The sequence below is a fragment of the Melopsittacus undulatus genome, chromosome 2 (genome assembly GCF_012275295.1).
Source record: "Melopsittacus undulatus isolate bMelUnd1 chromosome 2, bMelUnd1.mat.Z, whole genome shotgun sequence".
NCBI classification, from domain to species: Eukaryota; Metazoa; Chordata; class Aves; order Psittaciformes; family Psittaculidae; genus Melopsittacus; species Melopsittacus undulatus.
In genome coordinates this window covers 84,796,780-84,815,504 of record NC_047528.1, presented here as the reverse complement: position 1 = coordinate 84,815,504, position 18,725 = coordinate 84,796,780, and the positions used below count along the sequence as shown (strand labels likewise).

Sequence of the window (18,725 nt, the reverse complement as noted above, 5' to 3'; positions counted from 1 at the left end):
TTGCCATTTCATAAAATTGAAATCTACAAGCCTTAAGAATGACAGCAATCATTACAGAAATTAAAAATTCCTTTCTAACACCTATGCAAAATCATGCTCAGTTAAAATATTCAATACATACAGGGAACCATATAAACCATTATATAAACTAATCTGATGTTATTTATTTAACTTCACAAAGTACAAAACCAGAAACTAATACAAACCCAGAAATTATGAAATTCTTCCTACCGTTACTTTTCATTATGATGGATGTCCAGGAAAAATAAGAAATCCAAAAGAATTGATTGGTTACCACAAAATAACATATCCCTGAAACAAGAACACACAAATAATAGATATCTCTTAAAAATGTATTTTGACTTAGCAGTTAAGGGAAACATAGGCAGTATCATTTGCTGCAAGAGTCTATGAATTACTTTAACTTTTATATGATTGTGCTTGCCAAAGTTCCATTTCTCCCAGTTCTTGTTCACAGAATTTCCTGTAATTACTTCCATAAAAGTGGAACCACTATATCGTTTTGTAAAGATATTCTGAGAAAGCTTCTGTAAATCGAAACCATAGTCAGCACAGATCTTAGTTGTGCTTCTGCAACATCCCAACACCTCACAATAATCTGTCTGCATTAATTTGCACTATTTTCATTATTTTCTCATTAATCATGGGTCATCAACAAAGCATAGCTTACCAAAGCTCTGAAGATGTGAACTTTGTAGGTTTTGCAGAACAACGGACTAGTGTTCTCCCTGTCTGTCTCAGCTGGTTTCAAACTTTTATTATAGAAAAGCAAGCAGAGGGTTTATACACCTAAATTTACATCAGATCATGTATCTTACAGTAATTGTACTACCAAACACTTGCACACATACTAGTCTATTCCAAATGCTCTTATATTTCCAGGTTATTATACCCTGTCATTTTTGTGCTAAAATTCTCTGTACTTCTGTTTCTGAAGGTGCACTGTTCAAGTGTTGTTGTTAGAGAAAATAAAGTTATTTACTTTAGATCTTCATCTCTCCCACACTGCACATTTCCAATAACAACTTGAAGCAAAAAAGAAAAAACAAAATTTCCCCAGTTGTTATGGACAATATGTATAAAACATTATGATTTTATAAATTAGTGCATTGGGCCTGAAGTTTTGACTGTTTAAAAACAAGCTGATCTGAAGCTTTGAAAATATAGATGGATATTAAATGCATAAGACAAGTAGTTGAAAGTTACATAGAATCACTATGGAACATTGAATGAAATTTCAACCTTGAACCATTACTCTTTAAACCAGTTAAGAAGACAGAGTGAAACCCCAGAAATTTACTACACAAAATTTTATTAGTGCTGTAACATGATTTATATCCAAAAAACAACACAAGTGGATAACTCCCATGAGATTGCATCTCTCTTATAGTAGAGGAATTTACAGTTCCCTGTGTTATAGATATTCCAGGTTATGTATAACTGAATGCAATTAATTGTATAAGGGAAATAGAGCAAATGAATGTGACCCTAGTGATTACATATGTTCCAGTCTCTGTGGCTCAGACTGTTTTGTATATTAAAAAAGTCCAAAATAATGTACCCTTTTTTGCTAGATCATAGTTTAGTGTGGAACTGTCAAAGACACATTTACAAATTCTAGTGACAGTACTGGAAACAATTTCTCTGCCTCAGATAAATGTGCAAAAATTTTCATTTTTTTATTTTTTATTTTTTTTCCAATTTTATGCACATGGAACATATATTCCATGTGCATAAACTTTCATTTTTTGTTAATTTTCAATGAAAAATTAGTGTGTGACCATTGAATCAAAATTATAGCACAGGTGTTAGAATTGGAATTATGTCAGGAAACATATAAACAAGTTTCCTTGTGATGTGATATGAGACACAGATTCTATCTCGTTTATAAGAATAATATTTGAACAGATGAATATATGTACAATACTTGCTAAGAAACTTTTTCTTTTTTTGATATCACCTTTCAAGTTAGAAAGGAAACAAAGAAAATCACTCCATCTGAGACTGCAAGTTTCTATTAACCTTCTTCTTGTGTTTAGTTTGTTGTGTAGTGTGCTTTTTTAATTTGCAGAGCTACAGAGTAGGAGGTTTCTGTGTGTTTCAAAGCACAAAAATCTCTTTAGACTGAAGTTCTTTAGTCTATAGTCACACAGACTTATTTGCATAGTGACTTAGAATAGAATACTGGGAAATAATCATAACCTAAGCTGACATTTTTGTCACCCAAACTTCTAATAAATGAAGGTATTAAAAAAGAAACAGAACAGAAACAATTCCCAGTTCCTAGGTCCCTGTTTCATATGATGGCTGTGAATCAACAGATACATTGCAAATTACTGTAGTTAGCATATGTCATTCTCTATGTAGACAAAACCCCCAAAAAAAACACACCCAAAAGCACTCAACAGACACATTCCCATGCTGCCCTTCTTTTTCTGCAACCTCCTACAGAAAAGATGGAGGACTTCTGGAAGTACTACGTCCTGTAGCTGGCAGATGTGATACATGTAAAAGTGCCTTTAAAATCAAGGCAAAGCTCTTTGCTACATATGAGGGATGTTATATCAAGTATTACAAATTTCAGAGATTTCAGATTAAGAGTCTTGGATTGGTTTGGGTCACCTCTGCAGAATTTCAAAGGACAAATAGATAGTACTGGATACAGGAATATTTTAACAGCAGTGTTTTATGTTTTATTGAAAAAACTGAAGCCGGTCTTGTGAGTAAGAGCCACATTTCAGTGCAACTTAATACATTTGGATTTTTAGCAGCAATCGGCTAAGGTGTTCCTTGTCACTTAAAATTATTCCAGACTGATCAAGGTTGATTAAAAAAAAAAATCTATTTTTATAAAAGCAAAATGGTTCTAATTTTACACTGAAATTACAAGACAGAAGTTAAAAGTAGTCATAAAACACTTATTTTATCTCAGAATAGGTATTTTAAACTTATTTATTGTATCACCATTAGTTCAGAAAAAACACCATACATTGTATAGACACACAGCTGATTTACAAAGTGATGCTTAGATCCACTATATTTTAAGATTGTATTTCTGAACATGAAGAATTTTGTAAGTAACTATGAAGGAGTTTTAATTTCTAAATGGGTAATTGCTCCTATTCAGCAGGACAAATTTTATTTGTATTTTACATGTAACGGCCAAGGAACTGAAATAGCTAGTGATTGATAGGCTAAATCTATTTGTTCTTCTCATTTGAAAGGTCAGTTTCATACAGTGTTAAAATTATATTTTAACTGGTAAGTGATACAGTTCCATGAATGGAAATGTTTCAAAATATGGGAAAGGGTGTTCCCGCCTCAGAGAAATAAACTTGAGACTGTACATACTGACAGTGCTGGAATACAAATGGTAAGAAGCTTTTTTAAAGCAAGTGAGTTTAAGAATGAATTTTGAAAAGAGAAAGTGATTAAGTGTATGCAATTTAATACAAAAAGATAGAAAATTCTTTGAACATGAGACTGGGATAAAGGAAGTAGAAGAAAATAACTGGTATCCTTTTAACTACTATAGAAAATTGGCATTTAGAGCCATTGATGCATTTAAAAAAACCCCAAAACATAAACCATGCCCTGTGAATCATTTATCTCAAGTAAATCAACAAACAATAAAAAAGAAAACTAAAAACTACGATACTTCTGGGGTGAGAGAGTGTCTGGGAGAGAGAAAAGCATAGCCATAATGCCAATATATAAAAAGACTGGAGAACAGAGTCTATCGCTTTGTGATCTGCTGATTATCTGGTGACTTCTCTGTAAACACACTGCCCTCCAGAGAAATCTGAAGAAATTTTCTTGTGTTGGAGGTTGGTCTTCCAAATGACAAGCATAATTCTTTTAGTCATAATGTATCTACTTTAATCATTGGAGCATATAGACATCATAGTGATTACAGTGGAAAAAAAATGTGAAATCATAAATAATATTGTTTTCAGTTTAGCATTTGTGTGGGCCATTACAAATTCAATGGTTAGATTAAAAGACATTTTGAGTTGTTACTGGTTTCAGTGGGCAACATTCAAAGTGAGGCAAATTAGTCGATATACTATTGAACAAATAATGTCTGTGTGAATTAAGACTGCATCATATGTTCTTGAAGAAGCTGGTTTGATGTTGACTGTGCCCAGGTTCAGATGTCATCTTTATTTGCTAGAATGCCTAGATAAATGAAGATAATGCTAAATAAGAAAAGAGAGTGTTGAAAAAGTAATAGAATGGGTTTGAAATATAAAACAAAACCAAAACATTTTAATCAGCTCCTTGAAAGCATTAATTTATAGAGTACAAAACTATGTAGAATGCCAGATAAAAATAGGGCACTTTTGTACCTGTTGGGAGAAAGGTAGTGAAAGGCATATTTAAACACAGCCAGGTCTTTTGAGGTTCTTGTGCAACTTCTTTATTCTGCTGCTAGTATTGTGGTATTATGACATTTTACAGCAAAAAGTAGGTATTTGCTTCTCATATAAGATTCATTTCTTATCACCCAAATGATACCGTCTACTTAAATGTTAAGATGTTCTTGACCACTAAGCTTCCTTTTATTTTATTCCTTTATTACTCTTGTGATTCACTTTTGCTACTCACTTGACTATTTACTTGAAAACTGTATTAAAATGATCTAATCTACTCTACAGTAATGTATTCTATCTGCAGCTGCTTTTGCTGGTAATGCATAACTGCATACTTAATGTTCATTCCCTTCTGCCTGCTGAGTTCCAGCAGTGTGTGTGAAGACTTGTGGAAGACAGTGGAGAAGCAGGAAAAGGCCAAGTGTCAAATGAGTGCTGAATGGAGCTAGGAAGAAATACTTTGTCTTTTAAACATAGCTGCTTCAGTAATCCTGCATACATAAATGTTGCCTAAAAGCATGCTACCCTTGGGAAGTTTTATTTACAAAAGGAAAACACTTAAAGACTGAGATGAATTGCCTTGCAAAACAAAAAAATATTTAATGCTTTTAAATAAACTGTCTTGGAATAATTACCTGGAAAAAAACCCAAACATATTCTTTGTCCTTTTCTTGCTTAAATAATGCATAATATTATTCAGGAAATATGAAGAAGTAATATATTTATAATAGGAATTTCCATTCCCTAGATGTACCAATCTGTGTATAAAGTGTATGCTTATATCTTCCCAGTGTTTGGATTAATAAATATCTCTATGTTGTGTCAGATGTGTCTAAAACTCTTCCTGCTGCTCTCTGTTTAGAGAACAGAAGTGGATTAATTAGGGTATACTTTATATCTGCACGTGAATTTTTCAGCTTGCATGAGAGAAAATAAAAATTTTACCAGGAACAAACCAGAGAATTTTTAAAAGAAAACTAGTGAATGGAGACATACAAATGCTGGGCTAAAAGGGTGTCCTGGGTTCAGCAGTAGCAGTAATTTTTCTCAGTGTTAGTAGCTGGTGCAGTGCTGTGTTTTTGACTTTCAGCCTGAGAACAACACTAATAACACCGATGTTTTTAGTTGCTGTTCAGGAATGTTTAGTCTGACCAAGGACTTTCTGAGTCTCATGCTCTGCCAGGGAGGAGGGGAAGCTGGGAGGAAGCAGAGACAGGACACATGATCCAAACTAACCAAAGATGTATTCCATACCAGAGCACGTCATGCCCAGTATATAAACTGGGGACAGTTACCCAGGGCTAGATCACTGCTTGGGTCTGGCTGGGTATCAGTTGGTAGGTGGTGAGGTGTTGTATTCTCTTCCCTCATTATTATTATTGGTGGTAGCAGTAGTGATTTGTGTTATACCTTAGTTACTGGACTGTTCTTATCTCAACCCGTGGGAGTTACATTCTTTTGATTCTCCTCCCCATCCCTTCAGGAGTGGGGGGAGAAAGGGTGGGAGTGAGCTGCTTGGTTCTGGGTTGAAGGCTGTGCTTAAACCATTACAAAGGGTCAAGGCATATTTGAACCATATGCCATATTGTATTTGTCATTACTGTAAAGAAAATATTAATTCTGTCTCCAGTGCTTTATTTATTTCACCATTTTAACTGAAACTGGAAATTCTACGAGTTAAGAGAACTCTGAACATTTGACAGTTTGGACAAATTTCCAGCCATGAATCATGGTATTTTTAGTAGTAGTTTTGTTGTTTTTTGGGTTTTTTTTACTCTAGTTTCTTCCAGTTTGTTTAGGCAGAATGTGTATTGTGGAATTGCCTAGAATCAAGTATTAACATATTCATAGAGGCTTCCCATAGTATGATAATATAGCAGTCTTCAGGGCAGCTGTGATAAAAATCTTATTACAGTTTTCTTTCTTGAACAGTACTAAATGAGATCAGCAGTGTAGATCAAAACCAGCTAAGTGACCAGCATAATGAGGCTTTCAAATATTGACACTTACAAATGTGTCATCGTTCCTTAGGTGCCGTAAATGTTAAAATATTTTAACTAAATACTTAATATGTGCATAGAACAAATTAGAAAACAGCCTGAAGCTGAAAAAATATAAGTATTTAATTGCTTTTGACTAAAACATGGTATATGCATATATCAAACCAAAACCAAATGTCTTTGGATACGAAAAGCAGCATGGAATTCACAATATTTTCTTCCTAGCACATCCAAATATAAAATAAGCTTTTCCTGAGTAGCATTGTGCGATATAACTACTAAAAGACACATCTGCTGAACAGTTGTGATTTTGTCACTGTGGAATGTCCCACACGATGTCATCTTTTGTCTCCCATGATAAGTTAATTTTTATGTCTGAATTGCCATGCTTTGGTGTTTGTTTATGGGGACTGCTTCAAGCTCTGGCCTGTGTTGGAATCTGAACGCATGGCATAAATGTTATATTTTTCAAATAGAGAAACAGCAAAGCATGGAATACTATAGGATGATCTCAGAAATTTTATTGAATGTAGGAAAGTGTTCATGTTTCATTTGATTATTAGAAAGTACATTTATTATAATAAAGTATATTTATAATAGATGCATTAATACCTGACAATCCTGTATACTTGCCATTCCATAATGCCACATGGTGGTAATAATACTTTTGTTATATCTATAAATCTTTGACCTAACATAAATTGTACATGTGTCTGTGCAAAGGATACATTTTACAGTTGGAAATGTTTCAATATAAACTGTAAAATTTCATATGGTTAATCTGTGTGTAACAATAATATTGGCAACAAAAGTTCAAGCTTCTTGTTAGTAATGGAGTAGGAAGACGGTATATGTACATTTCAGAAAAGGAGAAAGGACCACAGGCATAGGAAGGCAGCTCCATACTCAAACTTGGGTAGCATTACAGATTGGCAAAATCAAAGTAAGCTTTGTTCACCTATCTAAAAGTGAAGAGTTTTTTGGAATTTTTATATATGTAGTCTGTATTTTAGAATTTCAAGTTGGAAGGACTTGGGAATTATCTCTAGCACCCTATAGGTGGCATATGTATACAGGGAAGCATGCATAGGAATTATGCACACACACATTCTACTAAGCTGTGCAAATTAAAAATGTGCCCTGAGATACATGGTCATAATGAAATGAAACCTTCTGTAGGACTTAGTGAATGTGTTAAAAGACTTTTATCCATAAAAATGTGTAAAACTTTTAAATAGATTAGCCACTTGAGATTGTTTTCCTCATAGAAATGTTCCCTTCTGTGCACAAATTACTATTGCATGCAGAATATCACAGGAGGAGACACTTGCTTCAAGAATCTCAGATGTTTATTCTTATGTCATTACTACTTGGCCTTTTCACAGCTGCTATGGGGAATAAAAAGAGGCTCCTAGTGATATCTTCACTATTTTTCTGTATTCTGTTTCTCAGGCGTGCAGCCATCAATGGCACTGATGTCCTTAATGGTTTTGTTTTGGTTTGATTTTAAGGTTTTCCCCAACAGCATTAGTCAAAAATAGGCTTACATTAATGCAATTTTAATTTGACTGATGAACTAGAAATAGGCCACCATAATGCAGAAGTGGTTGCCAGAACAATATTGCTACTACTGGTCACATCTCCTAACTAAGCTTTTCAGCCTTCATTTTGCTGGATACTATATAGTCTGTCATATGAAACTGGAAGTTTTACTATGCAGTCAGAAGCAAATCACTCAAGTTTTGGATATCTACTAGGTTTACTTGTCATTTTTGAAAGAATTGTAGCTACTAGCCAGCCAGCTGTGTGATGTTAGGGTGTGCACAGACTGATCATTTTTCTCTTGTGTCATTTAGGTTTCTCTACAACAGAGGAATTTCTGTATGAATTGCAATATCAATCAAATGAAATTAAATCTCAGCTTGAATCTTTGGTTGGTATGCATCTTGTTGAAAGAGAATGGGATACAGAATCCAGAATTGCAACACTGGTGTTTAATATAGTGTTTGCACCTAACAAACCAATGAGGTAAGCTGTTGTTCCTTATTACCAAGAGAATACGTAATAAAATACTGTATGGTCATTCTTAGCTATGTAGGCATCTCCCTGCATTTTTTTCTTCATTTTGTTTTCACCTCAAAGATCAATTATTTTAGGTTTTCTCACTTGCTTCTTTTCAGTATGGTATCTCTGGTATCAAAACTGACAGTGTTTCTTTTAGATGTCAGTGAGATGGCTCTGTTGAGTTACTGCATTAGTCTGTGTGTGCATCAGTTTATTTCTAAACATTGGACTATTGAAAGACTTTCAATGCAAAGTAGTTGTTCTTAAAATTAATGGAAATTATGCAGACAAGATAGTCTATCAATCTTGGAAAAGTTTTCCTGGACAGCATGTGTGCATGTTCTTTGGCTGAATGGGATTGTTGAATTTGAAATTAGTCTCTAGTTCCCCAGTAACAACAGGCTACAGGAAAATATTATCCTCTTTTATATCTCTGATGTGAAAAATTATGGATTTGCTTTGATTTACATTAGTACATCCCACCTCCTTGCAAAGAAACTGTGAAAGGGGGATCCTTCCAGAGAGAAAGAAGTTGCACATTCCTTTTGAAGCAATTGGATGTGAATGGGGAGGAAGTTGGAAAGAAGCTTCAGTGACATACAGGCACATGATAATTTCAGATGCTCAACATTATGAGGAAGATTAGGGAGCAGTCACTGCCAAATATTATAAATTGCATGCAAAGAGAGTATTTTTAGGATGCAGGAGGGAGCTCTTATTTCCAGTAGTCCAAAAGATAACTGAACAAAGAGCAAACCTTTAGGAATGACTATCCACTCACCCCATGTAGTGTCAATTTAGAAGCCTGTTTTATTTCTACACTATCCTTCCTTATTTTATTATTGTATTTTGTTTTATCTTTGTGTGCTTGAGACTTATCAGGCTTCATGTAGAGGACTCAATAACTGCAATTAATTAGGTTCTTTATCTTAAAATCTACAGCACCAGCTCTCTTCTTAGAGGGTCTGAGGATATTAGAGTCTGAAATTTTTCTAAAGTACACGGGCCTTTGTCAGATATATTTGATTCCAGTACAAACTGTTAAAATGTTCTGGACAAAATTCTCTAACACCACAGTACATAAAGAATAATAAGTAAAAATATTAACTTTGTTTAATTCAACAGAGAGTAAGCAGAAGAAACAAATTTCATGGGTGTGCCAATGATTTTGCTTTAGTATTATGTCCTTTCTTGTATTTTGCTGCAAATATTGACTACTATTTAGTCTACATAAGTGCAACTGATGCATATTATGCCATGAAAAATTAAGAATGTGTTCCAGCTAAAGGTATCTGTATTTTCATTTCACTGTAGTATACTTCTACACACTCAAAGTTTATTCTGGACATTAGTTTACTCAGTTTACATTTTATAATATTTTTCCATGTATTATTCTATCCAAAATTTTAAGGAATGAAGCAACTCTTGTAGTACAGTACACTGCAGGAGGTATTTGGAAGTTTCCAGTGCTGTTCATTGCTTTGGAGCCAGAAGTGGATGATATCATCAACATTGAAGCAGTTGGCCTGAATAAGGAATCTGTAGTTGGCTTTAAGCTTACAAGCCAGACAAGGTAAAAATACTTATAATAAGGAATTTATGCAGTTTTCTGAGGCTAGAACCCACTCTCAAACATCAGGTAGGATAGATCTGAGCAACAGAATCATAACTGGGCTGCAGCTATTTCATCATCAATTTCAAGCGCTATATTTTATAGTTAACAAATGTGATTTTGAATCTATACTTTAGGAAACAGAAGCAGACTACATTTAGGCTCTTGCCTCTCAAGAGGAAATTTATAGAATAGATTCAGTAGATCAAAATGCTTATGTTATGACTTCAAAGTTTTGCCCTAAAATGCCTGTGTGTGTTAAAATGTGTATACAATGTTCAGGAAGGCATGTTGTGATACTAAAGGCTACTATTAAAACCTTCATGTTTTTACTATGTACTTCATACTTACACTGAGTTAAAAGCAGTTCTTCACATTGTGCTTTAAAAAAATGTAAATGTGCCATTCTTTTTAAAATATGTTTGGTTTATTATGTAAGCATGTTATGAATTCATCTCTACTCTGCCCTTTCATGTGATAAAATAACAGTGCCATTCTTCAGGATTTTATTATCTTTTTTAAAAGTCCTGCAGAAATCTCTGTTAATATATTTTTACATACTTTTCCTTATTTTCTCCAAGTTTCATAATGTTATAGGAAATCCATAGTGACATTTGTATCCAGCAGAAAGCTAAGGAATAAATTGTCTGGTAATGATAGGTAAGTTTTAAAATAGTAAACAGTGAACCTGAAGAAATCATGATGCTTACAATCTGATTAGCTTATGGTATTTTTCGAAGTATTTTTTTTTCCTTTAAATAAACTATTTTTACTATGTATCTAGAAAGTGTGCCAGAGATACTGATTGACAGTTAATTTTTATTGTAGACACATGCTTTTGTGATATCCCCAGCAGGAACTGTCCTTTGTTCCAACTGATTTTTGTTTTAAGAGTTTATTTCCAAAAGCTGTGTAAGATAGACAGTTGTTCCAGCTTTCAGATGGCTGTCAGTGACAATGATTACTGAGGATTCTGAAAAACGCTTATATCACAGTGTTCAAATTAACAGTTTGAATGGAATAGGCTGTTTCAGGAACAAAAATGAAGCAATTGCTCTGGCAATACTGTAATCTCTTGGTAGGTGTTTGATAGTAGTGAAGAAACCTAATGTTCTCCCAACAGATATTGTAAAACCTCAGTCATTACAGTTATAAAAAGAAGGAGCCATGATGGAAGGCAGATTCTCTTTTTTCCTTTAACCAATTTCCAACTTTATTTTACACAAGGGTTACCTGCACATAATTCAAATACAAAAGGTAATGCTTGCATATCCTGAATAAGCTCCATGTTGTAAATAGTGCCAACAACTGATCCATACGTTTTATACTGATTTATCTTATCTCTGACTTCCTTACAAGATTTTGGTGATGGAGGTTTCGTAATAGAAATAAACCAGCCAACCAATGTTTAGTATATTGGATCTGCAGTTTAAAGCGATTACACAAGAAACCAGCATACTACAGATGGAATTTAATGCTTAAATAACTCAAATTTCTTAGATTAAAAATAAAACCATTAATTATTAAATTATGGATTGAAAGTTTCAATTGGGATATGAAGTGTCATCCTATAAATCTCCCCTGATAAAAATGATCAGGCCTTTGGAGTTTTTCAAGTAAACAATTAGAAGCACAATCACATAGAGAATCAGTTCTGGTACTTAAAAGATAAGCAGGTTTTTTTCATCCTACATATAGATACTTTCTGCCTTCCTTCTGCTGGATAGTACCTCATGGCACTGCTGCTTTGAGAGTAACTGTGATGGAAACAAAGATGTAAGTCTGAGTAACCTGCTTGAAAGTGACTCTGCAGCTCTCTGTTTCTCCCTCTGCTATTTACAGGACAGAGTTGTACAGCATCACTGAGAAGATCTATACATCTTTTCAGGATAGCAGGGTACATAATGATGCAATAAAAAATACTTGTGAACTACACACTCCCCCCAAAGGCTCAGTAGCTTATTTAGGACAGATTAGGCTTCTTGCATATATACCAACTTGAATGAGGATCTTCAGTGATCCACAGAGCACCTTTGGTGACCACTGCAAAGCTATGACATCACTGGGTTTAGCTTCCTTTTTCTTTATAGCTACTGCAACTCAGATGCTTCTCCCTTTAATCTCACCCTTCTCCAGCAAAACTGTCAATGTACAAAAAATATTGCAGGCTGAATTAATGATATTCCAATTTACCCATAGCAACATTTGATGTAGTTGCTTCAGGAATTACAAAGTTAAAAATGGGAGGTAGTCAGTATGCTGTTGACAATGCTAACAAAATCACACAATAATTTAAGATCTGAAGGCCCATGCAAATAGGTAAGGCACATTCTTTTAACACATTTAAAATTGACATACACATACTCCCAATAAGCGACATCCTGGTATCTGCTTTAACAAATAATGAAAGACACTGAGAATGCAGCCAAACATCTTTGTTGTATGAATAAAAATAAATACACTTTTTTTAAACTGCCTGCACCTAGGACAGTTTTGATATTTAGTTCAGTATTTTACTTTCAGCTTTAAAAATTCACAAGGGACATGGTCGAATGGTTTCCTGTAATGGCATTAAGCTTGATTAGAGTCAAACCAGCAGATTTTTCTTGTTAAATAAGAGAAACCTGGCACTTTTTAGCATTTGCACGTGACCTTTTTTGTCATAAATATAGGTTTAATTCAACACCAGCTGAAATCAGTGGCAACATTTCCACTGAGGTATCTGGCTTTGATACAAGCCTCTAATGTTTGTGTTAACATTAGTGTTTGCTTTAATACCAAATGCATTAATGAATGCCAATGGTTTTCAAAATTGTAAACCAGATAGCTATATTATGAAAAAGAATAGACAGAATATTTCCCCTTGAAATAAAAATTATAGAAACTTAATTAATATCCAGCTCAAATTATTGTTCCATTATTCTATTCCAATATCTATACTTGAAACATAGACTAAAAATTCCGACAGTGATGCTTTCCTTAAGAAAACCTCTCAGTTCTGTATTTGTTTTACTGAAAATAACTTTTAACTGTATTTTTAATCAATAATGTTTTGGGATCAGAACATTTGGATTCATACAGAACTGGTTCTTGGAGAATATTTTTTACTATAAGTTCCAGTACTATATAATCCAGTATTTTGACGGATTTATTTCTTCATGTTAAAATGCCGATATTCAGCTACAACATATTGTTACCTTTTTTTTCCCATTGCAAATACTTCAGTAGCCAACATGAAATGTGGATAGATATGTAAGAACACCATGTTCACTTGGCAATTTTTTGTAAATTATATTACTTTTGAATGTTTAGTTAAGGTTGTGGAAAATTCTCTCCTGTTCATTCTACCTGCTTATTTCTCATACAAAGAGCTTCCTTTCGCCAATGTAATTCTAGTTTTCCAAGTTAGTGATTGTTTTAATCACATATAGCTTCCCATATACAGTAAAATTTTATCCATCCCTCCATCCCAAACTCTCATTCCAATCCTGTGTTTATCACAAGCAGGGTACTTGTTACAATGAGAAAATTTCTCAGATGAACTCAAGCTATGCTTCAGAAAAGTACACTTAGTAAGCACCTGCTATCACAAAAGCAAACAGCGTGGTATCAATATGGTCTCCATGGAGTACTATCTGCAAAATCCAAGGCTGCACTCAATTATGGAAACAGGGAAAGAATAAATAAAAAACAAAACTGGGGGTGGGGGGCAGGAGAGATGAAAAAAAGTTAAATTAGACTTTAAAATGACTGCATGTGTAGACTTATCTTAAACTACTTTTCACATTTTAAAAACATCATTGTGGATATTTTTCTTTATTTCTTCTATGTGCATTTACGAGCACAAAGAATGAATATTCAATCAAAACCATTCCTTTTTCACAAAAAAAATTATTTGAATGCTTTGTGAATAAGAGCAAGCAACCCATTTTTTTTCTGTGCCCTCCCGTAATTGTGAAGGGAAAACCAAGAAAATGTTTACAGTTACAACTTGGAGAGAGATTCCTGTTTTACTGTAATTACTGCTGTATTTCATTAGAATTACCATGAGCCAGAATTATGTATGCTGCAAGAAGATTAATTCATTAAGTTCTCGGCACACGTACCTTCTCCCTCACCCTCTCTCACACATTGCTGTGCATGTTACAGGCCTGGATTCCTATGCCAATCTCTTTCTAACGAGTTCTACAAAATCCTACCATTAATCTAAAGTCGTAATTAGACTACTTTATCTTAGCATCTCCCACACAGTGGCAGCTGCAAAGAACAAATGTTAACTGAGCTCAGTTTTTTTGAGTCTGAATAGAGACTAGTGGAAAACAATGATACACATGCATCAGAGCTTCTAAAAAATTATGATCATCCTTTCTTTTAATACAATACCTGACATGTCTCACATTTCCAGCTGTATCTAGTCATGTAACCTGGATCCCTTTCAGCAGAAAAAGTCAGTTTACCAATCTGCAAATGTGGTAAAGATGTGTAGAAGAGAATGAAGGGAATTGTACTGTGTGCAGTTCTGTGTCCTCAACATAAAAAGGACATGGAACTGTTGGAACAAGTCCAGAGGAGGGCCACAGAATCACAGAATCCCGAGGGTTGGAAGGGACCTCAAAAGATCATCTAGTCCAACCCCCTGCAAGAGCAGGGTAACCTAGAGTACATCACACAGGAACTTGTCCAGGCGGGCCTTGAATATCTCCAACGTAGGAGACTCCACAACCTCCCTGGATGATCAGGGGACTGGAGCACCTCCCGTATGAAGACAGGCTGAGAAAGTTGGGGCTGTTCAGCCTAGAGAAGAGAAGGCTGCGTGGAGACCTCATAGCAGCCTTCCAGTATCTGAAGGGGGCCTATAAGGATGCTGGTGATGGACTATTCATTAGGGACTGTAGTGATAGGACAAGGGGTAACGGGTTGAAACTTAAACAGCAGAGGTTTGGACTGGATATAAGGAAGAAATTCTTTACTGTTAGGGTGGTGAGGTACTGGAATGGGTTGCCCAGGGAGGTAGTGAATGCTCCATCCCTGGCAGTGTTCAAGACCAGATTGGGTGAAGCCTTGGGTGACATGGTTTAGTGTCCCTGCCCATGGCAGCGGGGGTGGAACTAGATGATCTTGAAGATTTTGAAGCTATCTTTCCAAAGCTATAGAGTGATAATCTGAGTTAAGCCTTTTCTCATGTACAGTGGTCAAGGCTTAGACTGGTCAACTAAATGACAGTTGGTTTGGGTATGAAATCAATTTTTTTTCCATTGACTTTTTTTTTGGTTGCAAAGAAATTAACTATATCATACTTTCACTAATAATTTTGTAGAATTTGGCAACTGCATTCAATTATTAAGTTTAAAGAACTTTACTGTATAGTGACTTGAATTTCTTGTGTCATCCAGCAGATGTTAACTACAAATTACAAGTGAGTTTAGTTATGATTAAGTTCTTTTGGAATCACACTGAAACATTTTTAAGTGTATCCCCTTCTTTGCTTAAGTAGTTGTGCACTTTACAGATTAAGACATTTTGTTATTCATTTATTGAAAGAAAAACTCGACAGATTTGACAAAAAGCACTATGTGTTGCTTTTTTATGTATAGTTTGCAAAATGCTTCGTTTTGTAAAGGAATACATATGGGAATACTCTATGGGAATAATTTACTGCTTCACTAGTTTGAGGAAGACAGGAGTAAATATTAAAGAGATTTTGAGCCTTAATTTTATAAAGGCTTATTTTTTTTTTTTTTAGATTTGCTGGGATTTTATAAATTTTGCAGTGAGATCACTATGGAACTGTAAATTTTAAGGCTTTCTTTAACTGAAGAAATAAGGTGCTATTCTTTTTAGTTTACTCATTTGAAAATTATTTAACATGAGAACACTGGTGAGCACTGACTGCTATTTAAGAATCAATGCTATTTAAGAAAAAGATTAAAGGCATAATTATAAATGCCTGTTAAGTACTAGCTTAATTTCCACTCTTCTTACCATGATTTAATTGTCCAATTATTATTTAAATTCAAATTAATATTTACTTTTAGTGTTTGTGTAAGGGCAGAGTTCATATTGTCTGATAGCAGTATCTAATCATTATGGCAGGAGTTATGGGAACATACAGGTGGAAAGACACACTTGCTTTCTCTGGCTTATATGGCCTTTGCCCTTATATTTACTAATTCATTTGTGCTTGGTTTTGTGAGTTTTCAAAACTCTACGTGTCATTAAACTTAATCAGGTTTGTTAGTATCTGCCACCCTTGAGTTAAACAAAAGCCTCCTTGAAAAAATCTCATCACTCCCCTTCATGTCTTCATTGACTCAAGAGCTGATTTACCTGAAGCAGTAATCAAAAAGGAAGAATTAATTTTAAATAATTTTAAACCACATAATTATTAATTTTTAATTATACACCAAATATACAGAAACTGAAAACAATGATATCTGAAATTCAGGTGATATTCTCAGAATTTTATCTCCTCCTTTCTCTGTGCTATAGAAAATGAGAGTGAGAAAACAATCTACTTATATTAGTGAGCTAGCCAGGATGACAAGTACCTGTGTGATGTGAGCATCAGTGAAAACACTGCTTGTTTTTTCTTGAGGCCATCTTTAGTTACATATTTAAAACAAAAAATCATGATTTATCAGTACTTCAGGGACTGTGAAAGGTTCCTGTTTCTGACCATAAGTTTTCAATTGCTTGTTCTTGTACTCCTAGCCACATCTTCATCAGTATCCCTGCTGGCCTGTGATGTTACTGCTATTCATCTAGTTTACCAGAATTGGCATAGTTTCCACTTTGGAGGAACATTTTGCATCCAGTAACTTACTTGACTCTTTCACTGAAAACTGCTAGGCTTTGGGAAGTAAGAGGAGGAAAGGAATGGAACAGGGAGATTTTAGGTGTTACTACATATGTTCATTTAAGTATGTATGTGTGTATATATTTTACTCAACACAAAGAAAATTTATAGCTGCCCTAGTATCTTGTACTAATGCTGTCAAGAAGCATGCAGATTTTCTTTAAAGCTTTTTTATTAGTTTTTCTCCATTTTTCTTTATGAAAAGTAAAATAAAATCATATAGATTATATCTTTCAGATTTTATCTAGAAAATACACAAAATCTGAAAAGGATGATGCAATAATTTTTATTTTTTCCTCTGGCTTAGCATATACCTTGTGTGGAAAATTATAGATCATGTGATCTCTAATTTTTGACAGTTTCATTTTAAATTGTCTGGTCTCCTTGTCAGGTCTTAAATGATAGCTTTTTCTCCTGTGTATTTTCTGACTAACTGTTTTGAGGTATTGTTTATGGTCTCTGAAGAAAACTATTGTTGCATCACACTCTGCTAAAATGCAATTTCTGCAGGAATATAGTCCTTATTTTCTTGTCTTCAGCACACGTAGCCTGTCCCATCTCCCTTAGCATCACATCATTGCATCTGTAGTCTAAGTCATGTTCTTGCATGTCTTGTGAAGAAACAAAGAAAAGAGGCTAAACATGGGAGATAAAGAAAGTGCTGCCTTAAAATGTTCCTAAACCTAGTCTATGGGACAATGACATTGTATAGGAAGACCTGTGTTCAAGTCTCTGTTTCCAGAACCAGGGCTTGAATATTCATCTTGAACGTTTTTCATGAGTGCTTTAGTCTGCTATTCAGTCCAAGAGGCATCACTTCTCTTTCATCCCATGTTTCTTTGTGTGTAGTGAGTATGCTCTAGGCATTTGCAGCTGAGCAGTCCTTGTAGGAAATACGTGTTTGAAAATTCAAGGCTGAGATGGCACATAAATGGGAACTCAGGCAGTAGCAGCATTAGTGCTTATGGCCTAGGGCTATAAACTCAGCTGCACATCTTTAGGCACCATGAAAAGAGATTGTAAGCATAAGTTTGATGTCACAGGACTTGAAGTGTAGTTTCAGACATTCAGTAGTTTTGCCCACCTTGATGTCACCTAAAGGAAAAGCTAAGCTGAACCTGCTAATGCACACAAGTCTGATGGCACTGATAAATATCAGTTTAAGGGTGTTTTTGAGGAGGCAGAAGGTTTTTAGCGGGACTCGCACTCTTTGTTCCTACAAATTTGAGAGTGTGACCTTTTTTTCACAAGAGCATTTTGAATTCAGGAAAACCTTTTGTAAGAACATATTCCAAAGGAGATCTATTTATAAATAAGATGCCATAGACTCACCCACAGAATAACACTTCCCCAGGAAATGTGGGACATTTCCACAGAGACAAGAATTGTCAGATAATATTAAATTTCACTTCTTTGTATTTTCTTTGAAAAGCAGTGTTATTTCTGTTTTGAGAATCCATAAATAGATTTGAATAGTTTTTCTTTGCAATGCTGTTAGCTTTTCATTCTTCAGGTTTTATAAAAAAAATGCATTCCCTTTATGCACACAATATACTTGCCTTGCTGTACTGTGTCAGGGTGTAGTGGATTATTTTTTTACATACTGTTGTCGTTTTCTAGTTTCAGTTTCTTTTCTTCTCTTTCTGTCCAGATAGTGATACAGTTGTCCTCAGCAACAGGTGTAAGAACTAAAAGGAGAATTCCTGACTGGAAAATACCTGCTGAAACAGTTTATGGCAAGGAATGCCTGAGCAATTGTGATAGACAGGCTTAAGTGTGGGATTGTCCTAAGATTTCTT

The 18,725-nt window shown here is 34.6% G+C and overlaps 1 protein-coding gene across 1 annotated transcript in view; it reads left to right on the top strand.

The window, feature by feature from the left end:
- CFAP47 (cilia and flagella associated protein 47) overlaps window positions 1-18,725 on the top strand; it is a 285,559-nt gene that overhangs the window by 257,568 nt on the left and 9,266 nt on the right. Inside the window, exons 62-63 of the mRNA XM_034074649.1 lie at window positions 8,251-8,422; window positions 9,870-10,031. Of these exons, the coding sequence (XP_033930540.1) occupies window positions 8,251-8,422; window positions 9,870-10,031 (334 nt within the window). The remainder of the gene's footprint in view (window positions 1-8,250; window positions 8,423-9,869; window positions 10,032-18,725) is intronic.